The 17,037-nt window shown below is 47.2% G+C and overlaps 1 protein-coding gene across 3 annotated transcripts; it reads left to right on the top strand.

The window, feature by feature from the left end:
* The first annotated feature begins 9,106 nt into the window (after nt 1–9,106).
* On the top strand, nt 9,107–12,653 carry Arhgdia (Rho GDP dissociation inhibitor alpha). Of its 3 annotated transcripts, none has more exons than XM_032912572.1 (6): nt 9,107–9,210; nt 10,361–10,572; nt 10,705–10,788; nt 11,010–11,086; nt 11,166–11,229; nt 11,314–12,651. In XM_032912572.1, exons 2-6 carry the CDS (start codon nt 10,383–10,385, stop codon nt 11,511–11,513), a joined length of 615 nt encoding a protein of 204 aa, XP_032768463.1. In that variant the 5' UTR covers nt 9,107–9,210; nt 10,361–10,382; the 3' UTR covers nt 11,514–12,651. The 3 variants fall into 3 exon arrangements, with proteins under 3 accessions (XP_032768463.1, XP_032768465.1, XP_032768464.1); XM_032912574.1 differs by lacking the exon at nt 9,107–9,210 and adding an exon at nt 9,546–9,682 and having other exon boundaries at nt 11,314–12,653; XM_032912573.1 differs by lacking the exon at nt 9,107–9,210 and adding an exon at nt 9,572–9,747.
* The last annotated feature ends 4,384 nt before the right edge of the window (nt 12,654–17,037 follow it).

The following is a 17,037-nucleotide window of genomic DNA, read 5'->3' on the forward strand; positions in this document are numbered from 1 at the left end:
CAGGACCAAAGAAAAGCCAGAAAATAATCTAGAACAGCCGAAAATAATTGTTCTTAAAGGGATGACTCTCGTGATATAGTAACTCATGCTATAAACTGGCTTTGAACTTGACAACAATCCCCCAACAATCCCCCTGCCTCAGCCTCTTGAGTGTAGAACTTTATGCATGAGATACCATATAATGCTTATCCTGTAAAGTTGATTATCTCAGATAATATTGTCATAGTAATGAAAAACTGATTAGCACAACTAAATAATTTACATGTATGTGTGTTTATATGTGTTTTGCAGGAGTATGTGCCTGTGTTTGAATATGTGAATGCCTATGCACCTGTGTGCATGCTTATGAGAGCCACGGATAGTGATGTTAGATGTTAGGTGTTCTCCTTGAAATCACTCCACCTTTTTTATGTATATGTGTCTGAGCCCCAGTGAATTTATGTGCACCACACATGTGCAAGAGGTCAAAAAAGGGTATCAAGTCTCTTGGAATTGGAGTTAGAGGTGGAGAGCAGCTGTGTGTGTGCTGAAGTGCAAATCTCATGATTTCCGACCAGCACTCAGGAGCAAGAGGGAGGTGCAGCTGCATGACTTTGAAGCCAGCCTGGTTTACATAGGGAGTTCCTGGCCAGCCAAGCTACATAGAAAGACCCTGTCTCCAAAAATAAAAGTGACCATGCCTATCTTTGTTTAAGATTTTACTTTTAGGGGTTGGGGATTTAGCTCAGTGGTAGAGCGCTTGCTAGGCCCTGGGTTCGGTCCCCAGCTCCAGAAAAAAAAAAAAGGTTTTACTTTTATGTGAAGATGAGGGTGGGATGCATACACACACAAGTAGTGCCCATGGAGGCCAGAAAAAAAAATTACCTGGAACTAGAATTACAGATGGTTGTGACCTGAACATGGATCTTTTTCAAGATAATCACTGAGCCATTTCTATAGCCCCCTATCTTTTTTAAAATTTTGACATGTATGTATACATGTATTCCCAGCAGCCTGGAATTCACAGAGATCTTCCTACATCTGTCTCCTAAATGCCTGGCTTTCATTTAAAATTACACTTACTTGGAGGAGGCGCTACACATGTGCCACAGTGTACATGTGCACCCCAGAGAAAATTGGAGGTGCTTCTCTTTCCACTATGTAGGTCCCAGAATTCATTGCTCTACATTTGGTGGCAAGTGCTTGCCTTTGTGTGGGTGCTGAGGGTCCTTTATTTGGATCCTTATACTCAAATGGTAGGCACTTTATTGCCAGCCATTTCTTGAGAGAATCTGATGTAGCTCAGGCTGTCCTTGAACCCCATGTATAGCTAAGGTGAGGATGGCTTAGATATTTTCGGTGTGTAGTAGTAGTGTAGGGGCTAAAACTTGGGCCTCGAGTATGTAAGGCAAGCACTCTACCAAGGAACTACATGCTTAGCCCTTTGAATTTCTGTTCCTCCAGCTCCCATCTCTTGGGTGAGGGAATTGCAGATGTCACATCCATAGTAAATTATGTGCTGGGGAATCAAACCAGAGCCTCATGCCTATAAGGCAAACACTATCATGAAGCTACATCTATGGCCCTGTGTTTGTATTTAAAATGTTTATCACGTGGGCTCGCAGGTGCTACTGTGTGCATGTGGAGATCAGAGGGCAACTTCACGGAGTCACTTCTACCTTTATGTTGATCCTAGGAATCAAACTCAGGTCATCAAGCTTGTATGTCAGGTGCTTTAATTGTAAATAACCTGAAGTGTTAACTGTATAGTCCGATGTTCATGCTCATATAAAAGTAAGCACTGCAAGGAGTTCCTGTGTAACTACTCAGACATTCTGTTATAGCCTGTTTGCTGTGTGCTTTTTCTTTGTTTTTGTGTTCTCCAGATAGGGTCACATATAAATTACTCTGGCCTTGAACTCCTCCCGATCTTCCCAATTGAAGGTATTAGGTTTTATACTAATGCACACTTAGTTATCCTAGACTTTTCCTAGCCTGGATGAATAGGTTAAATATATAACTTTACCCCCAGAATCTTTTTAGAGATGGAATCACTTTAGCCTAGGCTACCTTTGAATTAATAATCCACCTGCAACAGCCTCTGTGCCACTATACCTGGGACTATCTGTTCCTTTTTTCCTTTCTATTCTTAAAACAAGTTTTTAGAAACCATAGCCTAGCTGTCCTGGATAGGCAGGACTTGAGCAAACAGCCTTCCTCTTCCTCTACCCCTCCTCATCCTCTGGTATTATAGATATAAACTATCATACACAGCTGCCAGCATTTATTCACTTGGCTGCTTATAGCAAAGTGGATTTTACTGCTCAAATAGCTTTCTCTCTCTCTGTTCTTGGGGTTTCTTTGAGATAACCTTTTATGCCATTGTGCTCCAACAGCATCTTTTAAGAATCTCCTTAACACTTTTTTTTTTTCTTTTTTTTCCGGGGCTGGGGACCGAACCCAGGACCTTGCGCTTCCTAGGTAAGCGCTCTACCACTGAGCCAAATCCCCAACCCCTCCTTAACACTTTTAAGATGCTTCAGACCCACTTTCTACTTCCCTGCCCAATCCTAGAACCACCATTTCTCTAAGGAACCCTGGCTCCTTCAGTGGAGACTAACATCTAGCAAGCAGCACCTGAACAATGGGTGAGCTTGTCATTTCTGGCCTTGTCCATCCAGAGCTGGAACACCTGGATACTAACTAATGTGCACACTAGTGTGTTTATTTCTGCAGTGTTTAGTCATGTATACATTTGCACAACCGAGTTCCTACCATTCTCTCTGACTCCCACAGGTCAGGTTCCCTGGCTTCCCATTCTTATAATTTCTCAATGTAACAGGGAAGAGTCTGCCACAGACAAACGTTATTCACTTAGGACATTCAGCGTGTTAAGTGTTATTCACTTAGGAGATTGAGCGTGTTAAGTGTGATCCCAAGTGTTCAGAGCTGCTTTTCAGTCCCCGTAAGCAACATCTGCTAACTAGACTACAGTGTGTCCTGAACTTTGGACCTTTTGCTTTATTAAGATCTAGTAAAAGTATTAATTTCAAGAGTTAAGTGTCAGGGACTCAGTGTAGTGTCACATACTTTAATCTCAGCACTCAGGAGGCAGAGGCAGGAGGATCTCTGAGTTTGATGCCAGCTTGGTAACATAGCAAATACCAGGACTACATCAACTTTGTCTTTAAAAAAAAAAAAAGTTGAGGAATAAAAGACTGGAGCTTTATAGTCAGTTGGTAGAGCATGTGCAAAGTCTGGTCTCTAGCACCTCATAAACTAGACTTTGTGCCTGTACAGATAGGAAAATCAAAAGCTCAAGGTTATCTTTTACTACGTAGGGAATTGGATGTGAGCCTAGGATATGTAAGGCCTGTATTGAGGCATTCGAGCTGGGCTTAGCAGCAAATGCTTATAATCTCAGCAGTCAGGATACTAAGGGAAAAGGATCCTGTACAGTAACCTTGTACTGATGTAAGGTTAACTTAGGCTATATGGTGAGACCAAAAACAAGACCATACCCTAAAAAGCAAAGCAAAGGATTTTGCTTTTCTGTCTGCCTTTTTCTTTGTATAATCACATTACTCTATAAAGTAGGTGATATTCTGTTTCAGCCCCTTTCTCCTCTTGGTAATTTTACCATTACATACAGTGGCACAAGCACACACAGTTACTTAAAACAAGTGAACAGATCTGAGGACTCCTTCAGCAGTCAAACCCAAGCCTTATAAATGACCAGACCTCGGCTAAACGATTCGTCCATTTTGCAACTGCTCATATCAAATACCACTCTATTCGATGAAAAATGGCAATCAAAACTGGCACCGTGGCCCGGATCTTTAATCTCAGCACTCAAGAGTCAGAGGCAAAGCAGATCTCCGAGAGTTCAAGGCCAGCAAGGACTGCATATAGTAAAATCCCGTCTCCCACAAAGAAAAGAAAAAACGGCAGACAAATTTATAATTCTACAACTAGGGCTTGTCCCGTAGGATAACCAGCTATAGCTGATCGGCCCCGTGCTTGCTTTGCTTCACACCCTGCCCTGTGATGAGAGCCCTGGTCCCCCTTGCTAGAGCTCACCCATGTCTGCTTTGGAAGTACTTAATCGGTGAATCATTGGCAATTATTTTTGTGCTGTAGTTTACTCCAACTTTGTCAGTTGTTCGAAAACTTATGTGAGGTCATACCATCTTTTTATAAATTTGTAATTTACATGATTTACTTAGATTTACTGTTAATCTAATCTCTGGTGCCAACTAGCCAGCTCTTTGTTGGAAAACAGCAAATAATATATCATTAAAGATTTTTAAAAATACCTTTTGTGTGGTTTTGTGTGTGTGTGTGTGTGTGTGTGTGTGTGTGTGTGTGTGTGTGTGTGTGTGTGTGTGTGTGCAGCGTGTGTGCATTCATATGCATTCATGCAGAAGCCAGAGAAAGATGTCAGGTGTCTTACAATGTTACTCTGCCTCCACTCCTTTGAGACAGGGTCTCTCACTGAACCTGGAGCTAGGCTGTCAGCCTGCAAGTCCCAGTGAGCCTCCTGTTCATTCCCCACTCCATCCCCAAGCCTCATTCCCCATGGAAAGCAATGAAGTTACATGTACTTGTATAGCCATATTTGGCTTTTTACACGAGTGCCAGGGATTTGAACTCAAGATTCATTTGTTTTTATTGTATATATGGGTGTTTTGCCTGCATATATTAACACATGTGCAGAGCCCCGGAGGCCAAAAGAGAATGTTGAATCCCCTACAGCAGGATTTAGAAACGGGTATGAGCTGCCATGTATGTGTTGAGAACTGAATCTCAGTCGTCTGGAAGAGCAGCCCATGCTCTGACCTCCTGAGTTCCATCACTAGGGATTTAATGTGAAAATAAAACTATCAACATCACTAGGAGATAAATCTTATTTTTTCTCTATTTTTCTTAGTAGTTTCAGCCATTACTTTCCACCCACATTGACTGTATGATTTTTTAACTTGGTTCCAGGGACACAGGTTACGAAGGCATAGAGCTTCTTTAGTGACAGCTCACTGCTAACACCATGAGGGGAATGTTGCTTGTTTCCTTGGCTCTTACATCAACTCAATACACTCATCTGAATTCTTATATCCTCCCTTCAAGTTTCCAGATTTCTTTTTGTACCGAGAAACGTGTTTCTTGAAGCCCACTTCCCAGATGCACTTATGCAGTGCTGGCGGTATGTTCTCAGGTCACCACCTTGTTGATGGCAGTCAGGCCATTCTCACTGTTCATTCGAGGGAACCATTCTGTTAGCCACAATGGAAATGTTTCTCTTTTACATCCATGATAAACTTTATTTTGATAAATGTAAGACAAGTTCTCATTGTATCCCTGAGTAGCTGAAGATGATGACTTTGAAGTCGTGACTCTCCTTCTCATATCCCATGTGCTAGAATCACAGGCATATGCAAGCACCTGTATTTTTATTTCTATCATGTGAAATGTTTTTGGTAGTCTAACATGATGGTATGGTAGAGATAGGCTTAATGGTTCACATTTCTAACAAAGTAAGTTTCAAGCAGCCATCCATATCCCATGGCTCAATAAATGCCAGTAACTCCAGCTCCATGTGGTCTATTCCTTGCCTCCACGGTTACTGTGGTGCACACACATACCCACACATGCACATAATTAACAATTAAAACTCTGGTGTGGTGATGCACATCTCATATCCTGGCACTCAGGAAGCAAAAGCAGGAGGATCTCCAAGTTCAAGGCCGGCCTGCTCTGCATAGCTAGTTCCAAGACAGCCAGGACTGCATAGAGGCCTGCAGATAGATCTCTGAGTTTAAGGCCAACCTGCTTTTATAGAGGGAGCAGAGGCTATATAGGAAAACCCTGTCTCCAAAACCAACCAAACAACAACAAACAAATTTAAAGGGAGCACCATGCCACATTCAAAAAGGGGTCACACCACAGTAGAAACATGGCTCAGGGGTTGGGAGCACTGATTGCTCTTCCAGAGGTCCTGAGTTTAAATCCTAGCAACCACATGGTGGATCACAACCATCTGTAATGGCATCTGATGCCCTCTTCTGGTGTGTCTGAAGACAGAAACAGTGTACTTATATATAATACATAAGTAAATACATCTTAATAAAAGAAAATGTTCAACACACACTTCATTGTCCTGGCCATGGGGACTGTCCAGAAGAGACTCCAGTCTTTTCACAAAATGTTTCAAGAAGCAATCTGTGGTTCATTTGTATCCTCCCAAACTTTATAGGTGGAAAACCAGATTCTCAAGATAATAGCATAGGAGGTAGGGCCAATTTGGAGGTGATTTGTTGACTAAGAATATTATTTTCAAAAGGGCCTTGATCGAGAACTTTCAACTTCCAAACATATGCTAAATAAGAGTTGTTTTTTTTTAAGGGGGGGAGGGGAGAGATGGCTCAGTGGTTAAGAGCACTGACTGCTTTCCCAGAGGTCCTGAGTTCAGTTCCCAGTACCCACATGGTGGCTCACAACCATCTGTGATGGGATCCAATGCCCTCTTCTGGTGTGTCTGAGGACAGCTACAGTGTACTTGTATACACTAAATAAATAATTTTTTTTCTTTTAAAAAAGAGTTTTATGGGCTGGAGAGATGGCTCAGTGGTTAAGAGCACCGGCTGCTCTTCCAAAGGTCCTGAGTTCAAATCCCAGCAACCACATGGAGGTTTACAACCATCAGTAATGAGATCTGATGCCCTCTTCTGGTGTGTCTGAAGACAGAGACAGTGTACTCACATAAATAAAATAAATCTTTAAAAAAAAAAAAAGATAAAAAAGAGTTTTTTGGGCTAGAGAGTTGGCTCAGAAGTTAAGAGCACTGGCTGCTCTTTGAAAGGGGTCCTGAGTTCAATCCCCAGCAACCACATGGTGGCTCACAACCATCCATAATAGGATCTGATGCCCTCTTCTGGTGTATCTAAAGATAGCTACAGTGTACTCATATACATAAAATAAAAGAGTTGGGGTTGGGGATTTAGCTCAGTGGTAGAGCGCTTGCCTAGGAAGGGCAAGGCCCTGGGTTCGGTCCCCAGCTCCGAAAAAAAGAACCAAAAAAATAAATAAATAAATAAACAAACAAACAAACAAACAAACAAATAAATAAATAAATAAAAGAGTTGTTTGTAAGCCACTGGTCTATGGTGTTTTGTTAAAGCCTCTGCCTCTGCCTCCCAAGTGTTGGGAGCAAAAGTGTGTGCAACTATCACCTGGCTCAACATATTTTAATTTTATTTTTATCGTTATATTAATGCATTATATTAATATAACTTATTATCTTTAAATTTTATTTATTTTTATTTAATGTTCATTGTTGTTTTGCCTGTATATATATATATCTGTGTAAGGGCATCAGAGGCCCTGGAACTGGAGTTTCAGACAGGTGTGAGCCACCATGTAGGTGCTGGAAATTGAATCTGCATCCTCAAGAAGAGCGGTCAGTGTTCTTAACCGCTAAGTCATGTCTCCAGTCTGTGGCTCAATTTAAACACTCAAATTTTACAAATTGTTATACAAACTTAAAAGAAAAAGAGTGCCCACGGTTTTTAAAAAATTCTCAAAATATAATCAGGGTAAATACTGACTGGACTTTTAATGATTTTTTTTTCAAATGTCAATTACTGTGGCTAGACAGTATGAAAGCTTTGGGGATGGGGCAGCCTGAAGAGATGGCTCAGCAGTTTAGAGCACTGGTTTCTCATTGAGAGAGGTCTCAGGTTTGATTCCTAGTACAGCACCCACTACTGTACTGGTCTCACTAGTATGCTAACTCTAGTGTCAGAGGATCCAATGCCCTCTTCTGACCTCTAAGGGTACTGCATACAAGTGGTTCAGAGACTACTTCCAAGCAAAACATTGATATACATAAAATAAAAATAAATCTAAAAAATAAAAACGCTGCTTTGGAAGATTTGTGCTTGGAGCGTCAAACCAGGGAATTGTGGGTGGGACAGAGCTCAATAAAGCAGGCTCATCCAGTTGGAGTACCATGGGCCTCCTGAAAAGCTAGCCTAACACACTTGTGCACACCTGTGTGTAGGTTCAAGGCCAGCCAAATTCACCATATAGTAAGAGTGGGAATAATCAAGTGGTGAGGGCATTTTGTTTTAAAATAGTTCGCCACCATAGGACAGCAGCCACCTGGAGGTGGGATAGCAGATCCATATTCTGTAGAGATAAAAACACATGGACATTTGGTTTGCTTCAGATTGATGTATGGCCAGAGGATACGTGCGTGCTTGTATAAAATAACCGGCCATAACTAAAGATGGATGGTGAGGGCCATTTGATTCCTAATATCATCTTTTAAACTTCATGATTGGAGCCAACAGCTGTTTCTGAGACACTACCAGGGCAGGTGTGGCCAGCAGAGCAGGCCAGAAGTGATGGCTCTTGTGGGATTAAAATACAGAAATTTCTGCCTCCCCTCCGTCTGAGGTTACATTCGGGAGAAGCCACAATGGAGTGCCCTCATGGAGTAGCAGGAACTGAATCCTCAGGAGGAACTGAAGTGGCTGGCAAAAGCACACCACAGGAAGTCCCCCAGTCAGGCCCTCCATTAAAGAGGCCCTGGCCTTAAGACTGTGAAAAATGCCTGGTGGTGGTGATGAACACTTTTAATCCCAGCATTCTGAAGGCAGAGGCAGGCGGATCTCAGTTAGAGGCTAGCCTGGTCTACAGTGAGGTCCAAGATAGCCACACGGTTACAAAACAAAACAAAAATAACTTTCTCAAAAGAGAAACTAAAAACAAACCAAATAACTCATAATATTCGGGGGTTCTGGAGGGCACACGGTTCCCAAAGCAATGCGCCAGGCGGCATAGGTACAAGGTACTGCTGCATCCGAGGACTGTGGTTCTGGTGATTCCCAGGACAATGGGACAAGAGCCAGGCACAACCATCAGGGAACCCTGGAAGCCACAGAGTGACCGCGCGATCCTGCTCTGGAAGAGAAGACTCTCGTCTCACAGACACTCGTACTAGACATTCCACAGAAGCGCGAGGTCTCCCGCCCACGCGAGACGCGCCCACGAGGCCCGCAGCAAAATGGCGACGGCACCGACCCGCGCCCCCTGCCGGCGCATGCGCAAGGCGACCCCGCCCGCGAGAGCGGAAGTCTTGTGACCCCGGAAGTGACCGTCCGAGCGGCGGGCGGCGGACGACGTTCGTCATTTGGTGCGGGAGGGAGCGCGAGAGCGGCGGTCGAGCCTCCGGTGAGTGGGCGCGTGGCGCGGCGCGGTGCGGCGCGGCGCGTGAGGGGAGTGGGTTGGCTTTGTGCGGCGACGCGGGCGACTGCGGCGCTCGCGGGCGGGGCGCGGTCACGGAGGCGGGCGGGGCGGGCCGGGGAGGCAGCGTAGGTCCTGCCTGAGGGGCCGCCGCTGCCAGGGCCTGCGCGCCCGGTGCCAGTGAGACCCCTCCCTCGGCCTCGCGGGCGGGGTCCGGCGCGGGGCCTTGCCCGGAGCTCCCGCCGCGCGGCCCCGCCCCGCTCGGATTGCGGGCCCTACGGAAGTGCGGGCCGCGCCCTGATGCTTTCGCCCGCGGCCACGCTTGGCGGCGTCGGGCGGGGTCGTCTGCAGCCTCTGGGTATCGGACCGCTGCTTTATGTGTTTCTTTGCCCGACACCTCTCAGAGGGACAACGGCCGGGCTGTCCCCCTGACCGCTGCGCGTCGCCTGCAGGCATTACAGTGGGTTTCTGAAAGACATTTGGGGATCTGCGGAACTGAACGGCATCTAGGCGCTTCCCGTCCGGGTTGGTTCTCCACCGCCACTGACGGTTTAGGGTCAGGGCCCAGAAACAGGTTCCTGAGATTTATCTGCAAGCGGTGTACCAGCTCCCAAGTTGCATACTCAGACCCTCACTAGGGGGAACAGACCTGCATATTTAGGATCTCCTTTGGGCTCTTGGGATTTAAGCGATCATCACATAGTTTAGCTTAGTACAGTATTCCATTGGCAGGAAGGAACAAACAGACCCTTGTCCTGCACGTGGCTAAGGTACAGAGCATCCCCCTGTAGGAGAACTTACCTCCGTGACCCAACCCAGTAAGATGAGAGCCTGGGCAGCTAGGGACAGCAGCAGGACCCCAGGGATTTAGCGTTGCGTCTGCCGGTTCAGTTTGTTGTGGAGGCGGCTTATTCTTCTTGGGGAGGAAAGATATTTTGCTTCTCTGAGGAACAGGCTGTGGTCCCATTTCGTTCCTTGGGGTGTAGCCCTCTCAAATGGACCTCTGGGTTCGGCAGTGACAGCAGCCTCCTCCTGTCTCCTCTCAAAAGTTCCCAGTGTCTTTCCCTGCAGGTGTCAGGGTCTGCCTAGGGTGGAATGCCTCCAGGCTGTCACAGTCTTGCTCATGCCCCACCCACAGGTGTCCCAAGCTAGAGGTAAGCATGGCAGAACAGGAACCCACTGCTGAGCAGCTCGCTCAGATAGCTGCAGAGAATGAGGAAGACGAGCACTCTGTGAACTACAAGCCTCCGGCCCAGAAGAGCATCCAGGAGATCCAGGAACTGGACAAGGATGATGAAAGCCTTCGAAAGTACAAGGAGGCCCTGCTGGGCCGAGTAGCTGTCTCTGCAGGTAGGTGGGTTGAAGGAGGGATCCCACCTGACCCTGTTGCCACCTTCTTTCCATACCACTCTTCCAGGAAGTGAGCTGAAAAAAAAAAAATCTTAAGGATCAGAACTCTGACTCTTAACTCTCACTCTGCAGACCCCAATGTCCCCAACGTCATTGTGACCCGCTTGACCTTGGTGTGCAGCACTGCCCCAGGCCCTCTGGAACTGGACCTGACAGGTGAGTGGGTATTAGAGTCCCTGGGTGGGGCCAGCTGGCATCTTGCCACTACCCCTAAAAATAATTTTCTGCACTGATGCCCTCTGGTGGAGCAGAGGGGAAGTGCAGCTAAAGGCTTGCAAAGGCTCTGCTTTGTGTCAGGGAAGGGGTTAGGGAAAGTGGGTGTGGGGGCAGGGTGGAAAACCTTTCAAGCAATCAGCTGAGCCACCTCCTCAATACAGGTGATCTGGAGAGCTTCAAGAAACAGTCATTTGTGTTGAAGGAAGGTGTGGAGTACCGGATAAAAATCTCTTTCCGGGTAAGGTGAAGGCTTTGGGAAAGGGGGACAGAGGAGCAAGAATGGGAAACCAGCTGACCCTGGTTCTGTGTCCCAACAGGTGAACAGAGAGATCGTGTCAGGCATGAAGTACATCCAGCACACATACAGGAAAGGGGTCAAAAGTGAGTGGGCGGGCCCATAGAGCGGGAAGCCAGTGGGCCTTGGAGGGACTTGTATCACCCGTAACTGCCTTTCCTGTCTCACAGTTGACAAGACTGACTACATGGTCGGGAGCTATGGGCCAAGAGCTGAGGAGTATGAGTTCCTGACACCCATGGAAGAGGCCCCCAAAGGCATGCTTGCTCGGGGCAGTTACAACATCAAGTCCCGCTTCACAGATGATGACAAAACTGACCACCTGTCCTGGGAGTGGAATCTCACCATCAAAAAGGAATGGAAGGACTGAGCTCCAGCTGGGAGGCGGGCAGGGCGACGGACAGACAGAAGGACCGACATGCCCCTCCCTAAACCCCTACCCACCCCAAACCAAAGTGCTGACAGGACCTCCCTCACCATTCCTCCCTAGTCCACTCAGGCAGTCAGCTCTTCTGTCTGCCCCTCCTCCACCTCCTGCCCGCAGGCCCCTGTGGTCTCTAGTGTCACATTGCTGCTTCTGCCTGTGCAGTGGGGGAGGGGTTCTAGCCCAGGCCTCCAATCTGCTGTGTCCCTCCAGGTTCCCCCTGTCTTCCCCTCCTCAGGCCCTGGCTTCTAGAATGGAACAGGACGCTGTCTGGGTTGCCCGGCCCACCTTGTCTCTGCTCCAGCTGAGCAACCCTCAGTGTGGGGCTGGGCTGGGCTGGGCTGTCGTCCTCTAGCCCCACCACTCCATGGCCAGGTCATCCATCACTGTCAGTCACTGTCTAACCATGATGCCTTAACATGTGGAACGTGTACTGGGGGCCGTCGCTAACTCTTAACTCCCTGTCTGCATGAGCATGTGGTCTCCCCTGTCCTTGCCTTGTCTGCCATCCCCATCCTGGTGACCCACCCAAAGGAGGCCTGGGGTGTGCTGCTGTTGCTTCCTGCGGGCCTGGCCAGCTCTTCCCCTCCCCGTGGCCAGGGTTGGGGGTGGCACCAGTAGCTAGGGGAGGGTCAATTGCCAAAACTCAATGCCTCCAGCCCCATCTAGGAGGCAGGGTAGGGTGCCTCATTCCTCTGCCTTCTCTGTCCCTTGTAGGCAGTACTCAGAGCCCCTGTCCCCACAGACAGCCCCTGAGGGACAAAGCCAGCCGAGCCTTACTTGTCTCACCTGGGCCCTGTGGCCTGAACCTCGTGCCTGGCCTGTCAGTATTTATTGCCTCCATTTGGGCCAGCTGGCCTGATGCCTCTGCCCTGGTTCTTGGTGCCACCATCCCTGGGCAGGCTCTCCCTGGACCCAGCCAGGACAAACGTGGGACCAAGTTCACGCAGTTGGGAGCTGTCTCCTGTGCCTCCCCTCCCTATCCCCAGTCCCTGTGTGGTGTCTGCCAGGCCCAGCCTCAACAGGCAGAGGAGCCTGTCCCTGCTTCTCTTCTGACTGGGAAATAAACACCCCTGAAGGAGTCTGGGATGGTGTGGTCTATGCTACTTGTGTTGGGTTGTTCGAGGGAATGGCAAGAATCCAATGGAGGATGGAGTGAGTCCTCAAGTCATATGTCCTAGCTACGAGGTTGTCTGCTGCTGACAGCCCTGTTGTCTTGCTACTGGCTTCTGTTGAGATGTGCATATAAAACAAACCTCAGACCTAGGGGTCACAGTGTTGACCCTGGGCATAGAGGGATTGCCTGAGTCAGCATAACTAAATTACCTGGCAGAGACTTGCCCTCAGTGTGGGCACACCACCCGTGGATGGGTTCATTTGGGTCATTTCAAAGGAAATGTCTACCTAACAAGCCCTGCTAGAAGATCAAGATCCTTGAAAAACTGATCTGGCTCTGCATACCTTGCATGTGCAGGTCAACCAGGTGGTCTGTTAGCGAGGCTGGCTGGAACAGGAAACCAGTGCCAAGGAAGCCTCTCTGCATGTCTCTAGTACAGTGCTCTCTCCACCACCTATGAGCCTAGGTAGAGATGGCAGGACCACTGAACTATGAAGCCTCAACCAGGGCTCCTGTGTAGCTCTCTATAGTGACCACAGGGAGGCAGGATTGCTTGTCCGTCTCAGAGCACACCCAAAGGCACCTAGTAACCTCAAGGCCCCACCCTACCTTTACAGGAGTCAGTGCAAAAGCTCCCTTTTTCAGCCTTATACTAGCTCTGAGAAGCCACCCTGACTAAGCCGTTCAGAAAAGTGGTTGTACCCTTCCTGTAGCTAGTAGTGATCGTCTACTTCTGGAACCCTGCCAATCTTGGCTTGGGGTCCACAGTGTGGAATAGTGGGATGAACCTTTACTGGAGGGAGGGGGGAGAGGATGTCTTTATATCTTGTTGCTGACAGCTGACCATAATTCGGGGCACATCCACCATCTTGACTAGGTTCATTGGAACCGAAGAATAGCAGACCCCAAAACCAGCATTCTGCAGGCCACTAACCTGATAACAGCAGCTCCTTGTACTAGGCAGCCAGATTGCTGATCCAATCCTCTCCCAGAACTCTTCCTGGCCCCAGCAGCCAGGCAGGCCTGAGCAGGGTGAGGCCTTTTCTCCAGACTTTGCAGGGCCAACCAGTCTCCTAGCTCATCCTTAAAATTTTTATCACTTGCTCTCAGCAATGCTGCTTTATCAAATATGGGCTTCTGAAGCTTGCATTGAACCAAGATACATAATCTTACAACTTTGGGTTTGTTCTAGACAGGTAAGTGTGTGAACTCAGACCCTAAGTTCCAAGTGTACAAGCATAGTGCCAACAGCTAGGACTTTGCTCTAGCTCCTCCCAGTGCAGGTTAACTCAGGGTGGCCTCATAAAGTTCGTGATGTGTTTCCTAGGTCCCAAGTCTAACCAGAGCCTCCCTATCTCACTAACCTGCTTCTGTGGTGTGTTCCAAGGCCCATCCCTTTTTCCTCAGGAGCCAGGCATCGTCCCCAACAACTTCCCTCTGCCTAGGACTCCCAGAAATTCCCAGGCTTCTATCTCTTCAACTACCTCCAGACAGTCCTCCTTTCCTGAGGAAAGTGATGGGTTGGAGGTAGTACCAGTGGATGAGCAGTCAGCTTCCATGGTGTTTATAGGTCCATCAGCTACCGTGACTTACAAGACCTTTCTCCATGCCCAGAACAATCTGTACCAATTAAAAGTTGCTATACCCATGACCATGCACACCATTCCCCTGCCTCCCACTTTGCTGTCATCAGCTCTTTCGGTTCACTCTCCAACCGGTCTTGTAATCAATCTGCTTCCCACCCTACTGGATACCTGACAAGCCAGCCAGGTGAAAAAGAGTTGCTTGGTTCTGAGAACTAATAGTAATAATCAAAACCACCAATAACTCAACCACAACAGACACCTTCTCTAAGTAAGACTCCTTACTGAAGGATATTTCAATGCATTTCCAATGGCTGGGAAAATGCAATAGCCAGTGTGGGTCTTACAGGACCTTGATACAGGGTATCCAAACTAACACCTCTTTTCAGCCATGGCAGCTGCTCTTCGAAGACATAAGGCAGGCCTTGGGAAACAGAACTAAGTTACCAGCTTGGCTCTCAAGGTCGTGTAGATTGTTCAGATAATCTGACCTGCATCTGTCCTCAAGTTGGGACATAACTACCCGTACATGATCTGGCCACTCAACAAACCCAGAGGGCCCAAGAATTTCAGGCCTCCCTCTGAACTCACAATGCCTACTGGCATGTTTTCTGCTGAGGGCAGTCCATGTTTCTCCAGTATTACCTCAACAAGCAGGGCGATCGCGTCTATACTCTAAAGAAATTTGACCCCGGGGTTGGCGATTTAGCTCAGTGGTAGGCGCTTGCCTAGGAAGCACAAGGCCCTGGGTTCGGTCCCCCAGCTCGAAAAAAAAAGAACCAAAAAAAAAAAAAAAAAAAAAAAAAAAAAACGCTTCAAAGGTGCTTATGACCCAGCAACCTCGACCTGTCCTCTGGGGGCTTGTTAATCTCTTGTGCTCCTCGTCCCCCGGCCGATTATCAGCAACCAAACGCCTCAATCCGTGAGCCTGGAAGCTTTCCCATGCTGTTTAGAATCCTCTCTCACTCACTAAAGTCTGTAGTGATGGGCAACGCCCATAAAAGGAACAATTTTTTTTCCATGTTTTGATTTACTGCCCGGTTATTAAAGATACAATGACTTAGAAAACAAACAAACAAACAAAAAAAACAGAACTCACAATGCAGGGACTGTTGGCTGTGTAGAAGGCCAGTGCAGAGATAGACATTTGCAGACCTTCATTAGTCCAAGATTCTATGATCATCAGGAGCACCTCAGCGCTGCCCCTTCTGTTCATACAATGTCAGCAGCCCTACCCTGTTATCTGGATATGGGGCAGCTGCCTGTACTGAGAGCTTTATCCATCCTGTGTCTGTCACTGGCAGCCCAGAGACAAGCTGAGAGTCACTTCTGGTTCTGAAGGCAAGTTGTCTTTAAACTATCATATTCAACACCCACTATTAAAACATCCCACCCTAGCGTTTAGTACCAAAATCCTGAAAAAAAATTATTTATTTATTTATTAATTAATTAATTTTTTTTTGAGAAAAGGTCTCAAGTAGCTCCTGGTAGTCACCAGGTATAGTGGAACATACCTGTAATTCCAGTGATTTAGGAGGCAGAGGCAGTATGGTTGCTGAAAGTTTGAGGCCAGGCTGGTCTATACAATGAGTTTCATGACAATATAGGGCTACAGAGAAGAGAGGTAGGGGAGACTGTCTCAAAAACAAGACAGAGAGAATTTAGCTCAGTGGTAGGCGCTTGCCTAGCAAGCGCAAGCTGGAGTTGCCCGGGTCCCCAGCTCCAAAAAAAAAAAAAAAAAAAAAAAACAAGACAGAGAGAATTAATCCACCTGCTTCTCTCAAGTACTGGGATTATAAGGGAATGCTGCTATACCAGCCAACTTTCTTTTCTTTTTTTTCTTTTTCAGAGCTGGGGACCGAACCCAGGGTCTTGCGCTTCTGCGACTGAGCTAAATCCCCAACCCCCTTTCTTTTCTTTTTTAAAGATTTATTTATTTTATTTATAAGAATACACTATAGCTGTCTTCAGACACACCAGAACAGGGAATTAGATCTCTGTTACAAATGGTTGTGAGTCACCATGTGGTTGCTGGGAATTGAACTCAGGACCTCTGGAAGAGCAGTCATTGCTCTTAACCCCTGAGCCCTCTCCAGCCCACCAGCCAACTTTCTTTTTTTTTTCTTTTTTTTTCCGGAGCTGGGGACCGAACCCAGGGCCTTGCGCTTGCTAGGCAAGTGCTCTACCACTGAGCTAAATCCCCAACCCCACCAGACAACTTTCTAAACCTCTCTCTCTCTCTCCCTTCCTCCCCTCCCCACCCCCTACTTTTTTGAGACAAGGGTTTCTCTGTGCCATCCTGGCTGTCCTGGAACTTGCTCTGTAGACCAGGGTGGCCACACACAAATCCAACTTTTTCTACCTCCCGATTACTGGGATTAAAGATGTGTGCCATCATTGCCTGGCTTTTATTTCTGGCTCCAAATAATGGTTTCTAAAACAACTCAAGGTAGCTACAAGAACAATAGGAGGCAGCAGCAGATATGAAGCAATTTCCATCATGTCTAAGTGCAGGAAATGTGTACTGGCACTTCAGATAGGCAGAGAAAAGACCAAGCACCTAGCCAAGCTGCTGCCGAACTAGGTACTCTTCCAGAACAGATTCATTCATAGCCCTCTTAAACCTGTAAAGTCATCCTGTATACACGTGAAAGTTTTCCAGTGAGCACAACCAGTATCTGACTCTCACTCTTCCTACATTAAATGGGGTTGGGGCCCAGAGGACTTGGTCTTCAAGCTAACAAACTCATAGGTAAGGGAAGATCCATGT

This window comes from Rattus rattus, chromosome 9 (assembly GCF_011064425.1).
Source record: "Rattus rattus isolate New Zealand chromosome 9, Rrattus_CSIRO_v1, whole genome shotgun sequence".
Classification (NCBI taxonomy): domain Eukaryota; kingdom Metazoa; phylum Chordata; class Mammalia; order Rodentia; family Muridae; genus Rattus; species Rattus rattus.